General features: G+C 44.9%; 1 protein-coding gene across 1 annotated transcript in view; it reads right to left on the minus strand.

Annotated features, from left to right (window-relative positions):
* Positions 1 to 16,793: 16,793 nt before the first annotated feature.
* The window catches only part of sytl3 (synaptotagmin-like 3), a 224,266-nt gene continuing 219,526 nt past the window's right edge, over positions 16,794 to 21,533 (minus strand). Inside the window, exons 13-14 of the mRNA XM_067989558.1 lie at positions 21,342 to 21,512; positions 16,794 to 16,968 (exon numbers count right to left, since the gene is read on the minus strand). Coding sequence (XP_067845659.1) covers positions 16,900 to 16,968; positions 21,342 to 21,512 — 240 coding nt within the window. The 3' untranslated portion in view covers positions 16,794 to 16,899. The remainder of the gene's footprint in view (positions 16,969 to 21,341; positions 21,513 to 21,533) is intronic.

Here is a 21,533-nt window from a genome sequence, read left to right on the forward strand (position 1 = left end):
AAAGTGGTCCCCTCCCGTGTACCTGTGCGCTGAGGGAAGGTTTGCTAATCAGCATTGCATCTTGAACATTTATTCTCCTGACGTACATATATGAATGCGATATGAGCTGCAAGATCGCATGAAGCCTTGACATGGGTGAGGACAAGTGGAACAGGCAACCCTTTCTGGGAAGCAATCTGTGTGCCGTCATCTTCCCCATCTGTTTCCTAAAGGTAGTTCCAAGGCCATTCAGACATCCCTCAAATAGCAGGGTGTGTGCTCTGCCACCAATTCACTGGCCCATAGAATTAGTTTTGCCCCTCTACATTGGGTTTCCTTTCACTTAATTTATTTCTGACACTTCTCCCCTTCCCTTCCCTTACCTCCACCCCCCACCCCCCCCCTACCCCCACCACCAGACTGAAAATTACGGAAGTTGCAAATGAACTATAAGAGCCTTCACTGTGATGGGACGCGAGTCACCTGATCATGACATGCCACCACTTACCCCTTTACCAGTGAGCTTAGAGTACCATCACCTCGCAAAGATGGCAGATTTCTGGCACCAATAATCTTGATGTTCAGCTGACCACTCTCAGCTGATTTCTGACCGATCCCCTTCCCTTTAGAAAAAGAGAGACAGTTGGTCTGTGGTATTACAGTGGGTCAGTTACAGTTCCTGAAGCAATGAATCCACAACCTCTCTGAGTCTGAGCAGCTTGCAGTCTAACCATGTAACACTAACCCCACGCACTCCTGCAGGATGGCTACAGTGCAAGTCAATCCTCTGAATGCTGAGTGTCCATTTTACTTTCCTAGATGTTTAGTACTTCTTTCTAAACTCAGCTCCTTCCACATACCAAGTGCAGTTTGCCCCAACTTGGGCTCTCACCGAATGATTCAAGAGTAAATTCACCGGGGGAAATATTCGATAAGGCCTATTATTGGGCATGGGTAGTGTGATCCGCTATTAACCCACGCCCAACGGCCCCTGCACAGGCAGGACAAGACTTTTGGGAGGCCTGAGGGCTTACCTGCGAGCTGCGTTGAAAATCAGCGTTGACAGGAGGTTTCAATACAATTTGCATTTACCACCAGCAGGGGGAGCCCCAATCTCTTAAAGGGAAGATGGGCGCTAAATTGGCCGAAACAACAGGTGCTACACGGCCTCTCTGACATCCAGGATGGTGTCCTGGATGCGCACGCACATTTCCAGCGTGATGTGCGCTGGATGACATCTTAGTATAGGAGTTAGCTCAGGCACAGATAACGAATGCTGGAATCATGAATTATGTAAAATAGGGAGAAAACGGATCCAATCAGTGTGTAATGCTGATTCAAAGTGATAGACACCATTTTGGGACTTAACGCTCAACTCAACGCACAGTCCTAGCCCCCAACCATCTGAACGTGTCTTCGAGTGCCTGGAGGACCCCCCACCAGCGTTATTTAAAGGGACCATGCAGGATTTACAGGTTAGTGGCTGGATTATTGCCTCTGGCTGCCGTTACATTTGTAACTGTTTTTGGAGGTCTCCTAGACTTGAATACTAGGATGCGGGGACATAGCCTATCATTTAGAGCCAGGATGTGTAGAAGTGAATTTAGGAAATGCTTCTATGTGCAAATGGTGGGAGATTTTGGGACGCTCTTCTGCAGATGGCAGTTGATCCTAGCTCACTTGTGAATGTTAAATCTGAGATTGATAGATTTCTGTGAACCAAGGGTATTAAGGGATATGGGGCTAAGGCGGGTATATGGAGTTAGGTCACAGGTCCACCATGATCTCATTGAATGGTGGAACAGGCTCGAGGGGCTAAATGCCACTGCCACTTGCTGTCTCTTGATATAAGAACATAAGAAATAGGAGCAGGAGTAGGCCAATCGGCCCCTTGAGCCTGCTCCGCCATTCAATAAGATCATGGCTGATCTGATCACCACCTTCTCCTGCAAGAAAGCACGATGTGTGTCTGGGTGATGTGCCTGTTATGGTTGAATAGCTGTCAGTGTGTATGGCCTGTGAGTTGTGGGTGGGCAGCTTGAAACGGTGGTAATGTGTAAGAGTGAGAGTAAGCATCTGATTGGAAGAGTTGAGTACTGATTGGAAGAGTTGATTGATATATGGGGGATGGGGGTGTAGTGTGTGGTGCAGTTGGTAGGAGACGTCACTTGACAGTTGACCTCACTCACCTTGACCACTCATGAGAAGCATTGAACTTCTTCCTGCACTGCATCCATGTTCATGATGCTGTGCGCCTGGCATTGACTTCGACCCCCGCTGCCTCCCACTGCCTTTTGAGTATATGTCTGGAGGGCCTCTTGCCCCCCCTGTGGATATAGGATGTCCCTCCTTCTGTCCACCTCTTGCACCCAAGGTCTCTAGTGCACCAGCAGAGAACCTTGGTGCATGCACTCTCACAGGCCTGGCACCAACTCAGATCGGCAGATTGGTGAGGTCTGGCGTGTAGATTGGAATATGTGGGATTTAATAGTGCACAACCTTTATTCAATGTTTTAACATAATTCATCAGTGTGTAAACATAGGGATGAGACCTGCATCTGTGTTTTACCTGTGCGATGTCTGATCTCCATTCGGACTCCATGCAGACAGTCGACTGTTATTTTCAGCAAATAACAGGTACCAGCTACCTTTAAGAGATTTCTAAGAAACTTAAGAGATTGGGCTCAACCTGCTGGTGGAAAGTGTAAATTGCATTGATTTCCACGTGCCAGCCCCAGGATGGAACGCTGATTGCAGGTTAGTACTCAGACCAGCCAAAATTCGTGTCCTGCCTGCGCAGGGGTCATTGGTGTAATAGTGCATCATGCTACTTACGCCCAAAAACAGCCCTTATCCAATTTATCCCCCGATGTCTCTTAAAATCTCATAAAGGTGGCCGGTACCTGTTATTTGCTAAAAATAACAGTTGGCTGTCTGTACGGAGTCTGAACGGAGATCAGACATCACACACATAAAACACAGATGCAGGTCCCGTCCCTATGTTTACACACTGATGAGTTATGTTAAAATGTTGAATAAAGGTTACATACTCTGAAATCCCACATCCTCCAATCTGCACACCAGACCTCACCAATCCGCCGATCTGAGTTGGTACCAGGCCTGCGAGTGTGCATGCACCAAGCACCAAGGTTCTCAGATGATGCTCTCGAGGCCTTGGTGCAAGAGGTGGACAGAAGGAGGGACATCCTATATCTGCGGTGGGGGGGAGGGTTGTGCAAGAGTACTCCAGACGTATGCCCAAAAGGGAGTGGGAGGCAGCATCATGAACATGGATGCAGTGCAGGAAGAAGTTCAATGCTTTGACATGAGTGGTCAAGGTGAGTGAGGTCAACTGTCAAGTGGCGTCTCCTACCAACTTCACCATGCACTACACCCCCATCCCCCACATACCAATAAACTCTTTCCATCAGTACTCAATTCTTCCAATCAGATGCTTCCTCTCACCCTTACACATTACCACTGTTGCAAGCCACCCACCCACAACTCACAGGTCACACACATTGGCAACTATTCAGCCATGACAGGCACATCACCCAGACACACGTCCCACTTTCTTGCAGAAGAGGGTGGTGCATAACAGGAGGCAGCAAGTGGCAGTGGCATTTAGCCCCTCGAGCATGTTCCGCCATTCAATGAGATCATGGCGGATCTGTGACCTAACTCCATATACCCGCCTTAGCCCCATATCCCTTAATACCCTTGGTTCACAGAAGTCTATCAATCTCAGATTTAGAATTCACAATTAAGCTAGCATCAACCGTCGTTTGCAGAAGAGTGTTCCAAACTTCTCCCACCCTTTGCGTGTAGAAGCATTTCCTATCTTCACTCCTGTACATCCTGGCTCTAAATGTTAGGCTATGTCCCCGCTTCCTAGTATTCAAGTGTAGGAGACCTCCAAAAACAGTTACAAATGTCTCGGCAGCTGGATGCAATAATCCAGTCATTAACCTGTAAATCCTGCATGGTCCCTTTAAATAGCACTGGTGGGGATCCTCCAGGCACTCTAAGACACGTTCAGATGGTTGGGGTTACGACTGTGCGTTGAGTTGAGCATTAAGTGCCAAAATGGTGTCTATCACTTTAAATCAACATTGCACACTGATTGTATCCATTTTCTCCTTACTTTACATGCTTCTGGCATTCGGTATTTGTGCATGTGCTAATACCTATACCAAGATGGCGCTGGAAACGTACGTTTGCAGCCAAGACGCCATCTTGGATGTTCGAAAGGCCGTGTCGCGCCGAAACAACGGGCACTACAAGGCCCAATTTAGCGCCCATTATTTCCACGGTTCTCACAGTGAAGCGGTTGAGCAACAGAGAACCAGCAGTAGAGTTGTAGCCCTATCTCCAATGCACTGTCCCTTCAGGCACAGTGCCTAGCTGGGGCAGGAGTGGGTGTGGGATCACTGAATTTGCAGTTTGACCTCCCGAAGGTAAAAATGTCCTAAAGTAGCTTACTATCTATCCGTCCCTACATTTCCATCAATAAACCCTGGCCATTGCCCTCCCTAGACATCTCCCCACTCACCCATCCCCACCACCACAGAGACCATCATATCATGACCCATGAAATATTTAAATGTGGCAGAAATTACTCACCTGACAACGGCGTTCCTCAATGGTGTGCTGTGTCTCCGCCGGCAAATCAAAGGAGAAAGTTCATGCATTTGCACATGTGCACTAAAACCCAGGAATCGTGAACTTTATCCTATTGGTTCGCCGGCGATTTGACAGCTGCGAATTAAAGGGGCATCGCACACTACACTCATTGAAATCACTGAGAAATCGCAAACTTGCCCATCTGCCCAGCTGGAACGTAACTACTTACGCCACCAAAAGATATGCTGAAAAATACCAGGTCTTCACTACTTTTTAAAAGCGTGATGGCTCTTAATGACTTCCAAACAGCTAAAAATTAAATTTTAAAAATATGGAATGTCATATTACTCCTTATTGTTATATTTTTTGATCATTAAAACATTTTTTAAAATTAAAAGGTTAAAAAAAAAAAATTTTCACTTCTATCTCTTTAATTTAAATCAATCATTAGCTTGGCTTTTTATAAAAATTTTAAATTTTTATTTACAATGATGTACAGAATAATTACTTTAAATGAATGAAGTCTGCTTGCCTGCTTATGGGCATGACTTCTCTTCCTGACAGATTCTGTGGGCGTGTCTTCCATTCCCACAGACTGTCCAATGCGAATCAGCTTACATTGAATTGACAGTGCACAATTTCACAAAACTTCAAGATCAAGCAAGTAGACGCCGTGGAGCCCGCAGTGAGTACGTTCGTTCTTTTTATTCACAGAGGCTGCGGAGAGCCTTGCCACGCTATGCGATTTCTGACTCAATATCTTCCTCTCGAGATTTCTCTGTGATTTCACCTCCCTTTCTGATCGAGATGTTTATTTTGAGGGAAATCTTTGCCCGAGGTATTCTGGGACCAATTTCCTTGCCAGTAATGTCCCAGTGTGCATCAGTTCACAGATGTTATGAACAGACAAAGGGGGCAGAGCCCTGTAACTCCCTTTTGTGTATGATGCACATTTCTGGGAGACAAATAGGCGGGAACTTCATTATAATATTTTAATGATATGGGAGCATTGTTATGACATCTCCTGTATCCTTTTTTTCAGCCTTTACATCAGGTCTATATCGTTTGTACAGGACACCCATATAAATGAGCCACTGGGGTTGCCCAGCACTAAAGAGTGCACCGAAGGTTCAGAAAGAAGAGTAATCGAGTAGTTTTCAGGCCGTGTTAGGCATGTTTTCTTATTATTTTCCCCCTTGACAGCGAGACTCTGGTCCCAGCTGTTTTAAATGTTTTTGTCTCCAGCACCATTACTGCCTTCAATGGGTTTTCCAATGGGACCCCCCCTATCTGAGATGCTTGGGAAGAGAGAAATTGGGCCACCAAAGGAATGCCAGGTAGGTTGGACTGCACAAAAAGTACTCTGTACCCACACACCTGCATCCAATTGTGAAGATAGGCTGTGACAGCAGGCCCAAAGGCACAGTTACATGGGAAGACCTGACTAAATGTAATGCTTCAGAGCATTCCAATCACAGCATGTCATTTGTTACATGGTACTGCAAGAAAGAAGGAATGTCAGGGCAATCATCAGCCAGCACAATCTGATTGACCACACCCCCAAAATGCCACCAGCCACATTTGCAGGCACTATTGCATTTATCTGGCAACAGCTGTGGGGTCTTAACGAGGTCAGGCGCAGCAAAGAACCAGATGCAGAGCTGTACCAACTGCTGCTACCATGCACCATAGGGCCGACACAAACAGTGGTAGAACCAATCAGCTGAGGCCTCAAGCCTGCACTTACCCTTCAGTTGGGCCTTGGCAAAAGCTGTTAATGGGTTGAGCCTTTCTGAAGGTTTTCATCATTTTTATTCCCAAGCTGCAGACACTGGGGAAACACTTCATAGGAGCGGTGGGGGAAGGAAAGGAATACGCTAGACAGGCACTAAGGAATGCACAAGGGTGAATAGTGATTTTTTTCTGTAAATGATGACATTACTCATTTGATAAATTTGTTTTTGCATCCGGATTTGGTGTTGGTATTTATCTTTGTAGGGAAGTGAGGGTCAGACCAATAAGTGTGGAGTGAAGGAAAGGAATCTGATGGTGGTTGTAAGAAGAGAGGTAAGGATTGTGGGACTGTTGGTGAATGGGGAATGGAAGGTCTGACTTAGTTGAACCGCTCCTCAATTAAATGGTCTCTGAGAGCTCAGGCTCACTTGGTTGCTGCCTCTCCTCCTGCTCTTCCTCCTCCTCCTCCTCCTCCTCCTGTTCCTGCGCCTCCTCATGTACTTGTTGCTACCCAGTAAGGCCTGGTTCATCATGATGGTGAAGTTATAGAGAGTGCAGCAGAAGACCACAATTCTGGATACCCGCTCAGGGGTGTACTGCGAAGCTGCTCCAGAATGGTCCAGGCAGCGGAAGCATTGCTTGAGCATGCCGATTGTCTGCTTGATAATGTTCCTTGTGGCAGCATGGCTATCGGTGTAGACCAGCTTTGCAGCTGTGCCCAGATTCCTGACTGAAGTCATGAGTCATGTCCGACGGGGATAACCCTTGTTGCTCAATAGCCAACCTGTAACTTGGTGGCCTTGTTAGAATATAGGAGGCACAAAGGACTGATGCAGGAGAGTCGTGACTTCTACCAGGATAGCGGGCACAGATCTGCATGATGCGCTACCTGCGATTGCAAACCAATGGTACATGGAAGGAGTGGAATCCCTTTTGATTGATAAAGATGCAAGGGTGCTGATGGGGAGCACGCAAGGCAATGTGCATGCAGTCAATGGCACCTTGCACCATGCGTGCGAAACCTAGTGCTCTCTCATCCTGCTTCTCTCTGTCAATAGGGAAGGAGATGTAGGTGTTTCTCCTGGTGTAGAGAGCCTTGGTGACCACCCTGATACACCAGGGCACGGCGAACTGGGAGATGTTGCTAATTTCACCTGCTGCAGCCTGAAAGGAGCCCATGGCATAAAAGTTGAAGACAACGGTGACCTTGACAGCCACAGGCAGTGCTGTCCATGCCCTGGTTTGAGGCTCAAGTTGTGGCTGCAGTAGGTGACATAGCTCAGTAATAACCTCCTTGGTAAAGCGAACGCAACTCATACATTGCTCCTCACTCAAGTTGAGGGAGAAGTGCTCCCTCTGTTGATATGGCCTCCTCCTCCCTCTCCTGGCAGCTTGTCCTGCTTTGTAGTGTCTTCCTTCCTGCTCCCAATTGTGCTTTATTCCCAAAGGTATCCCTACTAGACCACCCATGTTTGGATGAGACAGTTCATGAGGCAAACAACAACAGCAATGCAGCCAAACCTCTCTCTGTACAGACAAAGTGAACTCTGAAGAGTGCTATAACTCAGCAAAACACGCCCAGAAGTCAAACAGTAACCAGAAATAGTAAACCAGCAACTAACCTGTAAGTACTGCATGGTCCCTTTAAATAGTGCTGGCGAGGAGGCTTTCATGTCAGTTAGCGCCACATTGCTCTGCGTGAGGTCAGCACATGGTGAGTGAAGCGCTGGGGCTTCAAAAATGGTGAACGGATCCTGCAAGAAGGGCAGGACCCTCATCTGCATAAATTATTTTTTACTTTAAGTGCTACTGGTGTGAGCTCCTGTCGTGTGCATTACCCCCTTTAACAAAAAAGGGGGTGGCACACTTCCTGACTGCCATTTTGGGGCCTTAGGTGTCCGCATGGTGCCTGAAAAATGGACGCTACATGGCCCAATTTCTAGGCCATCATGTCTTGAGCCGAAGCCTCAATCAGTCCTTCTGTAAATGGTGGTTCTTGGTCCTTCAAACATTTTTTAAATTCTTGTTTCTTTTTAATTTTTCCCTCCTTCCCTGAAGATACTAGTTCTTCCTATGGTTCCATGGATATGAGCCACCTTCTCATCTTGCTCTTGTGGCCATTCTTCATGCCGAGACAGTGAGTGCTGGGTGGTCATTCATCCAAGGAAGGCATCACAGGCAAGCCTGCTCCCGCCTTAGCATGATGTTGCACACATGCACTGTCCAGCAGGGGTCACTGAACAGCAATCTGGAGGGGGAACCCTCCACTGTCCAGGAGCAGTGAGGCCAACTGGAGCTTCCCAACTGCTTCTCAGGTGAAATAAACTAAGTCAGGACAGACCAGGGAGCAAACCTGGGATCTTCTTGCCTGTACAGCTCTGTTCCACATCACACAACACATTCAACTATCAAACTATCAGGGAGCTGAGTTTTGAAAATCTAATGAGTTTCTTATTTTAAAAAAAACAACATTCAAAAGGTCAAGTATTGGATCTACATCATTAATCAGAATTAGACTGTTTGCCTTTTTCTTCCTTTAGGTGTTTTGATGGAACGCTATCCTCATTCATTTAACAGAACGGTAAGAGCAAGACTGCGAATCAACACTGTCACAGAAGGAACTTTAGAACTGAACTATTTAAACCAATATTATTTAGACTTTTAAGCCCACAGAACATTAACTATTGCAAAAGAAGATCCTTTAGATTGTCAGAATTTAAATAGGTTCTTAGTCATTTGAGATTATGGAATCATAGAATGATAGTTGAAAGCTGAATTTAGGGAGTTAGGAGTTAAACTAAAAAGTAGGACCTCAAAGGTAGTAATCTCAGGATTGCTACCAGTGCCATGGGCTAGTCAGAGTAGGAATGACAGGATAGCTAGGATGAATACGTGGCTTGAGAGATGGTGCAAGAGGGAGGGATTCAAATTCCTGGGCCATTGGAACCAGTTCTGGGGGAGGTGGGACCAGTACAAATTGGACGGTCTGCATCTGGGCAGGACTGGAACCAATGTCCTAGGGGGAGTGTTTGCTAGTGCTGTTGGGGAGGGTTTAAACTAATGTGGCAGGGGGATGGGAACCAATGCAGGAAGTCAGTGAGAAGTAAAGTGGTGACAGAAACAAAAGGCAGTAAGGGAGAGTGTACAAAACATGACCGGACAGATGGTCTGAGAAAGCAGGGCAAAGACCAAGGGAAGTCTAGATTAAACTGCATTCATTTCAATGCAAGAAGTCTGATGGGCAAGGCAGATGAACTCAGGGCATGGATGGGTACATGGGACTGGGATGTTATAGCTATTACTGAAACATGGCTAAGGGAGGGGCAGGACTGGCAGCTCAATGTTCCAGGGTACAGATGCTACAGGAAAGATAGAGCAGGAGGCAAGAGAGGAGGGGGAGTTACGTTCTTGATTAGGGAAAACATCACGGCAGTAGTGAGAGGGGATATATCTGAGGGTTCGCCCACTGAGTCTATATGGGTAGAACTGAAAAATAAGAAGGGAGAGATCACTTTGATAGGATTGTACTACAGACCCCCAAATAGTCAACGGGAAATTGAGGAGCAAATATGTAAGGAGATTACAGAGAGATGCAAGAAAAGTAGGGTGGTAATAGTAGGGGACTTTAACTTTCCCAACATTGACTGGAACAGCCATAGCATTAGGGGCTTGGATGGGGAGAAATTTGTTGAGTGTATTCAGGAGGAATTTCTCATTCAGTATGTGGATGGCCCGACTAGAGAGGGGGCAAAACTTGACCTCCTCTTGGGAAATAAGGAAGGGCAGGTGACAGAAGTGTTAGTGAGGGATCACTTTGGGACCAGTGATCATAATTCCATTAGTTTTAAGATAGCTATGGAGAAGGATAGGTCTGGCCCAAAAGTTAAAATTCTAAATTGGGGAAAGGCCAATTTTGATGGTATTAGACAGGAACTTTCAGAAGTTGATTGGGAGAGTCTGTTGGCAGGCAAAGGGACGTCTGGTAAGTGGGAGGCTTTCAAAAGTGTGTTAACCAGGGTTCAGGGTAAGCACATTCCTTATAAAGTGAAGGGCAAGGCTGGTAGAAGTAGGGAACCTTGGATGACTCGGGAGATTGAGGCCCGAGTCAGAAAGAAGAAGGAGGCATATGACATGCATAGGCAGCTGGGATCAAGTGGATCCCTTGAAGAGTATAGAGATTGCCGGAGTAGAGTTAAGAGAGAAATCAGGAGGGCAAAAAGGGGACATGAGATTGCTTTGGCAGATAAGGCAAAGGAGAATCCAAAGAGCTTCTACAAATACATAAAGGGCAAAAGAGTAACTAGGGAGAGAGTAGGGCCTCTTAAGCATCAACAAGGTCATCTATGTGCGGAACCACAAGAGATGGGTGAGACCCTGAATGAATATTTCACATCGGTATTTACGGTTGAGAAAGGCATGGATGTTAGGGAACTTGGGGAAATAAATAGTGATGTCTTGAGGAGTGTACATATTACAGAGAAGGAGGTGCTGGAAGTCTTAACACGCATCAAGGTAGATAAATCTCCGGGACCTGATGAAATGTATCCCAGGACGTTATGGGAGGTTAGGGAGGAAATTGTGGGTCCCCTAGCAGAGATATTTGAATCATCGACAGCTACAGGTGAGGTGCCTGAAGATTGGAGGGAAGCAAATGTTGTGCCTTTGTTTAAGAAGGGCGGCAGGGAAAAGCATGGGAACTACAGACCGGTGAGCCTGATTTCTGTAGTGGGTAAGTTGTTAGAGGGTATTCTGAGAGACAGGATCTACAGGCATTTGGAGAGGCAAGGACTGATTAGGAACAGTCAGCATGGTTTTGTGAGAGGAAAATCATGTCTCACGAATTTGATTGAGTTTTTTGAAGGGGTAACCAAGAAGATAGATGAGGGCTGTGTAGTAGACGTGGTCTACATGGACTTTAGCAAAGCCTTTGACAAGGTACCGCATGGTAGGTTGTTACATAAGGTTAAATCTCACGGGATCCAAGGTGAGGTAGCCAATTGGATACAAAATTGGATTGACGACAGAAGACAGAGGGTGGTTGTAGAGGGTTGTGTTTCAAACTGGAGGCCTGTGACCAGCGGTGTGCCTCAGGGATCGGTGCTGGGTCCGCTGTTATTTGTTTTTTATATTAATGATTTGGATGAGAATTTAGGAGGCATGGTTAGTAAGTTTGCAGATGACACCAAGATTGGTGGCATTGTGGACAGTGAAGAAGGTTATCTAGGATTGCAACGGGATCTTGATAAATTGGGCCAGTGGGCCGATGAATGGCAGATGGAGTTTAATTTAGATAAATGTGAGGTGATGCATTTTGGGAGATCGAATCGGGCCAGGACCTACTCCGTTAATGGTAGGGCGTTGGGGAGAGTTATAGAACAAAGAGATCTAGGAGTACAGGTTCATAGCTCCTTGAAAGTGGAGTCACAGGTGGATAGGGCGGTGAAGAAGGCATTCAGCATGCTTGGTTTCATTGGTCTGAACATTGAATACAGGAGTTGGGATGTCTTGTTGAAGTTGTACAAGACATTAGTAAGGCCACACTTGGAATGCCGTGTACAGTTCTGGTCACCCTATTATAGAAAGGATATTATTAAACTAGAAAGAGTGCAGAAAAGATTTACTAGGATGCTACCAGGACTTGGTGGTTTGACTTGTAGGGAGAGGTTGGATGGACTGAGACTTTTTTCCCTGGAGAGTAGGAGGTTTAGGGGTGATCTTATAGAAGTCTATAAAATAATGAGGGGCATAGATAAGGTAGATAGTCAAAATCTTTTCCCAAAGGTAGGGGAGTCTATAACGAGGGGGCATAGATTTAAGGTGAGAGGGGAGAGATACAAAAGGGTCCAGAGGGGCAATTTTTTCACTCAAAGGGTGGTGAGTGTCTGGAACGAGCTGCCAGAGGCAGTAGTGGAGGCGGGTACAATTTTGTCTTTTAAAAAGCATTTGGACAGTTACATGGGTAAGATGGGTATAGAGGGATATGGGCCAAGTGCAGGCAATTGGGACTAGCTTAGTGGTATAAACTGGGTGACATGGACATGTTGGGCCGAAGGGCCTGTTTCCATGTTGTAAACTTCTATAATTCTATGATCCTCACAGGAGGAGGCCATTCGGTCCATCGTGCCTGTGCTGGCTCTTTGAAAGAGCTATCCAATTAGTCCCACTCCCCTGCTCTTTCCCTATAGTCCTCCAAATTTTTCCCCTTTCAGACACTGCATTCCAGATCATAACAACTTGTTGTACAAATGTTTTTTTTCCTCATGTCGGCTCTGGATCTTATGCCAATTACCTTAAATCTGTGTCCTCTGATTACTGACTCTTCTGCCACTGGAAACAGTTTCTCCTTATTAACTCTATCAAAACCGTTCATGATTTTGAACAACTCTATCAAATCTCCCCTTATCCTTCTCTGCTCCAAGCACAACAACCCCAGTTTCTCTAGTCTCTCCACGTAACAGAATTCCCTCATCTCTGGTACCATTCTAGTAAACCTCCTCTGCACCCTCTCTAAAGCCTTGACATCCTTGCTAAAGTGTGGTGCTCAGAATTGGTCAGTGATTCAGCTGGGGCCTAACCAGTGTTTTATAAAAGTTTAGCATAACTTCCTTGCTTTTGTACTCTATGCTCCTGTTTATAAAACTATGCTTTTTTTAACGGCTTTCTCAACATGTCCTGCCATTTTCACAGATTTGTGTATGTACACCCCCAGGTCTCTCTGTTCCTGCACCCTCTTTAAAATTGTACCATTTAATGTATATTGCCTCTCCTCATTCTTTCTACCAAAATGAATCACTTCACACTTCTCTTATTAAATTTCATCTGCCACATCTCTGCACATTTCACTATGTCCTCCTGAAGTCAGTTACTATCCTCCACATTGTTTACTACATTTCTGAGTTTTGTGTCATCTGCAAACTTTGAAATTATGCCCTGTATACTCAAGTCCAGGTCATTAATATATATCAAAAAGAGCAGTGGTCCCAACACTGACCCCTGGGGGTCACTACTGCACACTTCCCTCCTGTCTGAAAAACAACCATTCACCGCTACTCTCTGCTTTCTGTCCCCTGGCCAATTTTGTATCCACACTGCCACTGTCCCTTTAATCCCCCGGACTTCAATTTTGCTAACAAGTCTATTATGTGGTACTTTATCAAATGCCTTTTGAAAGTCCATATACATAACATCAAGTGCACTACCCTCATGAACCCTCTCCGTTATTTCATCGAAGAACTCAATATATTTAGTTGGGAATTTTGTACAACATTTCACAGAAGGCACCTGTTAGCCGACTGGACAACCATAACCTTTCACCAACTCTTAACATTTTTCACCTGATTAACAAATTGTGCAATAACTGCTTTCATAGATGCACCATCACTGGAAACTTCAGTGATTCCCTGCCACCAAGGTAAAACCAGAATTAAATGTTGGCATGGGAATCAAATGCATGACCAAAGTAATTTGGCAGTGTTCTGTTGAGGCCTATTCCCAGCAGGCCTCAAATCCACTTAACTGAACCAAAGACGAATCTATTTCTATTTTCTGTAAAAGGAACTGAACTGCGTTCTTTTCCCTCCAGAAATGATTTCTTCCCCACTATTGGCAGCAGCCACTGGCTTGGGTTGCCCTCTTGCATAACAAAGTGGTTGGTGTGCATTCACCTGACTGAACCTCATGTCATTTAGTTGCACTTCTCAATTAGTAGATTTCAATAAGGCAACATTTCTCACAGATGAGAAAGTAATTTCAAACATCAATTACAGGCAGACAGTGTAAGCTGTGTATAGATGGTGGTAACAGTTGAACCTTTGACAATGGTTTCTTCAGAGGGAGATTTAATATGCTGCACAGGTGCAGCATACTTTGCCTTTATAAGTAGTTCCCCATTGTACTGCAGAAGTCTGTCTTCAGGCTAGTCATACTGAGAGGAAATCAAATAAAACTTCATCGCTTTCACATACACACCAGAGCGAGCTACAGTTTTAATGTGGCTCCTACTTCATTTTATCACCTTAATTTGAGTGAAATAAAGGTCCACATCTACTGCAAAGTGAAGTTTACATGTCAAGGAGCTCATCTGCAACAGGTAGGACGTGGTCCCCGGTCCACATCTGCATGTGATGTACATGTGCGCAGAAAAGAACATTCCTTGTGACCCCAAATATGTTCTAGATTAGCTAGGTGGTTCAGTATAGCCATACAAACAGTTGGTTTGCCCAAGTCAGCCATTGCCTCAGCTAGAAAGGATACACACAGATAACACAACTAGTGTGGCCAGTGGTTACCAAGAATACCAGCTCCACACACAGAGCTGCTCTATAGTCCCAAGACATAGTGCTGATTTATAAACCTGGACCTCTCATATGAATGTTGAAATGTTGAGGAGATACATCTTCATTTTGGCAACATTTCTTACCAATTCATTTTTCTTTCACTCTTACAATATCAAAGGCAATAAATAAACATATTGTAAATATTATCACAACGAAGCAAATTTAAGACATTAGGGCTCAATTTTGAAATGGTGGCGGGTTGGCAGCCGGGGGGGGGAGGAGTGAAGGTGCGCACGGCAAACCCAAATAAAAAAACTTACCTTTTCCAAACCGAACATGATGTAATTGATGGTGATTAAAGTTCTTTCCGGGTTTCCTGGCAGCCAGCCTGATTGACAGGAGCTGCAACACCGAGGGGGGTGGGGGGGGGGGGGGAGAGAAAGAGAGAGAGCGAGACGTCATCCGGCACTGGAACAGATGATCGGGGGGGGGGGGGGGGGGGAGAGAGGGGAAGATCGGGGGGGGGGGCGACATCGGGGGGGGGAGGGGTTGATCAGAGGGCCATCGGTGGGGGGGAGAGGGGGAGATCGGAGAGAGACATTGGGGGCTGAGAGGGACATCGGAGAGGGACATGGAGGAAGAGGGGGAGATCGGAGAGAGACATCGGGGGCTGAGAGGGACATCGGAGAGGGAGACATTGGACATCGGAGCAGGGTGGAAAGGTAGGTTGATTTTGTGTTTTAACTTTGTGCAATGGTTTTTTATTTAATTTATTTTGTTTATTTTTGCTTGATCCAGCCCTTCATGCCTGGTTTCACCAGGTGTGAATTGGAAACTGTGGGAATGCCGTCCAAGTAAGTTAAAAATCATTCTAACTACCTAATATGTCACAAGTAAAGTACCTTAAGTACCTCAATGAGGTACATTTGGTTCTTTAACTATCATCCCGCCGGCTTTAATTGCCGGCGGGACTTCCGGATTTGGGAAGCGTGCGTGCACACAGGTGCGTCTGTGGGAAACTCGGAAGTCAACGGGTTGGAGCCGGCTTCCTCACCCGCTTTGCATTTTTGCAATTTTCGCAGCCCCCCTGCCCCCAATGCATCCGCAATTTAAGTTTAAAATTGAGCCCTTGGAATATTTGAAGCCATTTTGGATTCCAACTCAGAAATAGACAGTTTCCTAGAAGTAAAGGGAATTAGGGGTTACGGGAAGCGGACAGGAAATTGGACATGAATTTAGATTTGAGGTTAGGATCAGATCAGCCATGATCTTATTGAATGGCGGAGCAGGCTCGAGGGGCCGATTGGCCTACTCCTGCTCCTATTTCTTATGTTCTTATGTGTCGCCAATCAACTTCTTGCAATGCATCAAGGCCTTTAAAGGGTCAGACAAGGGTGGTAGCAAGTTCTTGATATTTTGGGATTGGGGCGTGTTGAATTTTCAGTGCCTTTGCCATTGCCAGTTTTGGAACTAAGCCTTACAGTCCATAGGAGATTATTAATTGCAAAACCAGAGGTTTATGCACTTCTTTTATCTGTTCCCAGGACATTACCACCTCCATTATCATGAGGGCATTTATCCTTCTGCTTTGCCTAGCTCAAACTGCACTACCAAGGTTTCTTTCTTCTCCTCTGTGCCAAATTTAATGACACTCGGAGCGCCCTTGTCCTCAGATTTAACAACTGTTCCACCAACATCAAACTTAAAACCCCTGAACACAATGTCACTTTTCAGCATCGTGATCTCATGCAGCATCCACATGATGTCCAATAGACCTAATCAGTCGGGGAAATGCACTTCGCCAAGAGTGGCAGCAAGTCCATCTTTTACAAAAAAACACACTGGTGGAGAGTCCCATGGGGAGCAGAAGCAAGGCTCATCGAATCAGCTTGCTCCAAAGGCAGCTGAATGATCATCTCTGTGCATTAATGACCGTACCTGGAAACTGGCTGCCAGCTAGAACTGGATAATGGGTCATCTGGAAGTGCCCAGTGATCACAAATACAGGACAACCTTGTTCAGTACAATCAATCAAGAGGAATGTAAATAAAGCCAGACTTGGGTGAAAGAAATATCTTAGTAAATCCAAACAAACAGTTGCCTGCACTAATGGATTCACTGCAGGATGACTACATAACAGAAAAACAATCTGATAAACAAGAATGACTATGTCACAGTACATAACAGAATCGGCCAGTTTATTTAGTGTAACTACAGGATGACAGCAACACATACAGCACTATACAGAAAAAAGTGGACAGTTGAGGAGCTGCATTTTTTATTGATTTTAAATCTTGATACAGGGCGAATCCAGATTATAAACAGGAAGTTTCCACTGGGACCCTATTGGCAAGATCTACAAAATGACACAAATGTAAAATATATTAAATAAATACAGTGGCCAACAAAAGTCAAGAACAGTGTATATGTACAATTCAGCATGTAATAAACAAATAGTCAGAGATGGGTCAGAGGACAAGGGAGAATACTAAGGAACAGCAGGAGTAAAATTTCACCCATTTCTGAATGTAACATCAAATCAGAGGTCAGAATGCACCATGAAACACATTCCTATATACATTAGTTATTCATATAAGTAGATATGCAAGGTTTGCTAAAAATACTGAAATCAGATTAGCCGAGGGTCTGGTTAGGAAGTTGGCTCTGTATGGGACAGATAGGGAATTGGAGTATTGTGAGGACCATACTGAAGTGACAGTTAATTACAATGTGGAACTACACACACGATGCAGTTTTATATTGAAGTATAAAGAGCCTCGTATATATAGTATAAATAGAATAAAGTGATTCAGCATTACTCACACCTCATTCCCAATAAATAGGGAGAGAGTTGATACAGTGTGATTCAGCATTACTCACACCTCATTCCCAATAAATAGGGAGAGAGTTGATGCAGTGTGATTCAGCATTACTCACACCTCATTCCCAATAAATAGGGAGAGAGTTGATGCAGTGTGATTCAGCATTACTCACACCTCATTCCCAATAAATAGGGAGAGAGTTGATACAGTGTGATTCAGCATTACTCACACCTCATTCCCAATAAATAGGGAGAGTTGATACAGTGTGATTCAGCATTACTCACACCTCATTCCCAATAAATAGGGAGAGAGTTGATACAGTGTGATTCAGCATTACTCACACCTCATTCCCAATAAATAGGGAGAGAGTTGATGCAGTGTGATTCAGCATTACTCACACCTCATTCCCAATAAATAGGGAGAGAGTTGATGCAGTGTGATTCAGCATTACTCACACCTCATTCCCAATAAATAGGGAGAGAGTTGATGCAGTGTGATTCAGCATTACTCACACCTCATTCCCAATAAATAGGGAGAGAGTTGATACAGTGTGATTCAGCATTACTCACACCTCATTCCCAATAAATAGGGAGAGAGTTGATGCAGTGTGATTCAGCATTACTCACACCTCATTCCCAATAAATAGGGAGAGAGTTGATGCAGTGTGATTCAGCATTACTCACACCTCATTCCCAATAAATAGGGAGAGTTGATGCAGTGTGATTCAGCATTACTCACACCTCATTCCCAATAAATAGGGAGAGTTGATACAGTGTGATTCAGCATTACTCACACCTCATTCCCAATAAATAGGGAGAGAGTTGATACAGTGTGATTTAGCACTACATATACCTCATTCCCAATACATGGGGAGAGTTGATGCAGTGTGATTCAGCACTACTCATACCTCAATAAATGGGGAGAGTTGATACAGTGTGATTCAGCATTACTCACGCCTCATTCCCACGACATAGAATCATAGAAATTTACGGCACAGAAGGAGGCCATTCGGCCCATCATGTCTGTGCCAGCTGAAGAAGAGCCATCCAGCCTAATCCCACTTTCCAGCACTTGGTCTGTAGCCTTGTAGGTCATGGCACTTCAAGTGCACATCAAATCACCTTTCAAATGCAATGAGGTTTCTGCCTCTACCACCCTTCCAGGCAGTGAGTTCCAGGCCCTCACAACCCTCTGGGTGAAAAAAATGTCCTCAGCTCCCCTCTAATCCTTCTATCAATTACTTTAAATCTATGCCCTCTGGTTATTGACCCCTCTACTAAGGGAAATAGGTCCTTCCTGTCCACTCTATATAGGCCCCTCATAATTTTATACACCTCAATTAAATCTCCCCTCCACCTCCTCTGTTCCAAAGAAAACAACCCCAGCCTATCCAATCTTTCCTCATAGCTAAAATTCTCCAGTCCTGGCAACATCCTCGTAAATCTCCTCTGTACCCTCTCTAATGCAACCTCATCTTTCCCGTAATGTGGTGACCAGAACTGTACTCAAGCTGTGGCCTAACTAGTGCTTTATACAGTTCTAGCATAATCTCCATGCTCTTATATTCTATGCCTCGGCTAATAAAGGAAATTATCCTGTGTGCCTTCTTAACCACCTTATCTACCTGTCCTGCTACCTTCAGGGATCTGGGGGGAGACTTGGGGGGAGAGTTCATACAGCACTATTCACACCTTATCCCCAATACATAGGGAATGTTGATACAGTCTGATTCAGCACTATTCACATCTTCTTCCCAATACATAGGGAATGTTGATACAGTCTGATTCAGCACTATTCACATCTTCTTCCCAATACATAGGGAATGTTGATACAGACTGATTCAGCACTATTCACATCTTCTTCCCAATACATGGGGAGAGTTGATACAGTCTGATTCAGCACTATACATACCTCATTCCCAATACATGGGGAGGGCTGATGCAGTGTGATTCAGAACTACTCCCACCTCATTCCCAATACTTGGAGAAAGAGTTGATGCAGTGTGATTCATCACTACTCCCACCTCATTCCCAATACTTGGAGAAAGAGTTGATGCAGTGCGATTCATCACTACTCACACCTCATTCCCAATTATTGGGGAGAGTTGCTCACTACTCACACCCGACTCCCCATACGTGGGGAGATTTGATGACATGTGATTCAGCATTACTCACACCTCATTCCCAATACTTGGTGAGAGAGGTGATACAATGTGATTCAGCATTACTCACACCTCATTCCCAATACTTGGTGAGAGAGGTGATACAGTGTGACTCAGCATTACTCACACCTCATTCCCAATACTTGGTGAGAGAGGTGATACAGTGTGACTCAGCATTACTCACACCTCATTCCCAATACTTGGTGAGAGAGGTGATACAGTGTGACTCAGCATTACTCACACCTCATTCCCAATACTTGGTGAGAGGTGATACAGTGTGACTCAGCATTACTCACACCTCATTCCCACGACATGGGTGGGAAAGAGTTCATACAGTGTGATTCAGCACTAATCGTACCTTATCCCCAATACATAGGGAGAGTAGATACAGTGTGATTCAGCACTACTCACTCCTCATTCCCAATTATTGGGGGGAGAGTAGATACAGTGTGATTCAGCACTACTCACTCCTCATTCCCAATTATTGGGAGGAGAGTAGATACAGTGTGATTCAGCACTACTCACTCCTCATTCCCAATTATTGGGAGGAGAGTAGATACAGTGTGATTCAGCACTACTCACTCCTCATTCCCAATTATTGGGGGGAGAGTAGATACAGTGCGATTCAGCACTACTCACTGCTCATTCCCAATTATTGGGGGGAGAGTAGATACAGTGTGATTCAGCACTACTCACTCCTCATTCCCAATTATTGGGAGGAGAGTAGATACAGTGTGATTCAGCACTACTCACTCCTCATTCCCAATTATTGGGGGGAGAGTAGATACAGTGCGATTCAGCACTACTCACTGCTCATTCCCAATTATTGGGGGGAGAGTAGATACAGTGTGATTCAGCACTACTCACTCCTCATTCCCAATATTGGGAGGAGAGTAGATACAGTGTGATTCAGCACTGCTCACTCCTCATTCCCAATTATTGGGGGGAGAGTAGATACAGTGTGATTCAGCACTACTCACTCCTCATTCCCAATTATTGGGGGGAGAGTAGATACAGTGTGATTCAGCACTACTCACTCCTCATTCCCAATTATTGGGGGGAGAGTAGATACAGTGTGATTCAGCACTACTCACTCCTCATTCCCAATTATTGGGGGGAGAGTAGATACAGTGTGATTCAGCACTACTCACTCCTCATTCCCAATTATTGGGGGGAGAGTAGATACAGTGTGATTCAGCACTACTCACTCCTCATTCCCAATTATTGGGGGGAGAGTAGATACAGTGTGATTCAGCACTACTCATACCTGATTCCCATGACATGGGGGAGATTTGATGCAGTGTAATTCAGTATTACTCACACCTCATTCCCAATAAATGGGGAGACCTCATGTATTGTGATTCAGCACTACTCACACTTCATTCCAAATATATGGTGGGAAATTTGATGCCATGTGATTCAGCACTACTCACATCTTATTAAAATACATGGGGGGAGAGTTGATACAATGTGTTTCAATGGTTTTTGTATCTCAGATTAATTGCCATCATCAGTGTACAGGCTTTGCATAAACCTTTTGCTTGGTTTCCTTTGACAACCTTTTCACCAATTGAATACATTTCCTTGGAAGTTTTAATTTCCAGCCCAAGTACTTAAGTTTGTATTTAAAACCGAGCAAACTCCACTGAGATCAAAAGGGGAGTGTTGGGGCTTAAAATATTGTATAAGGACAGTAATGTGATCAGAAAAGCATGCACGTGTTCTTCAATGATGCACTGACATTACCTTGCCTCGTAGCTGATACCAGTTGTATGACTGAGTCAAGTTCTCTTCAAATTTCCAGTCCTCAAATGGGATTTGCACCTCTCCCAGAAACACTTTGCGTTTGAGTGTTGTACAGTGCCACACTGAGACTTGAAGTGTCCTCATCTCCAACTGTGACCGTTCAATGTTGTACTGCGGAATGCAAAGTAGAAT

Source organism: Heptranchias perlo, chromosome 8, assembly GCF_035084215.1.
Source record: "Heptranchias perlo isolate sHepPer1 chromosome 8, sHepPer1.hap1, whole genome shotgun sequence".
In the NCBI taxonomy this organism is placed as follows: domain Eukaryota; kingdom Metazoa; phylum Chordata; class Chondrichthyes; order Hexanchiformes; family Hexanchidae; genus Heptranchias; species Heptranchias perlo.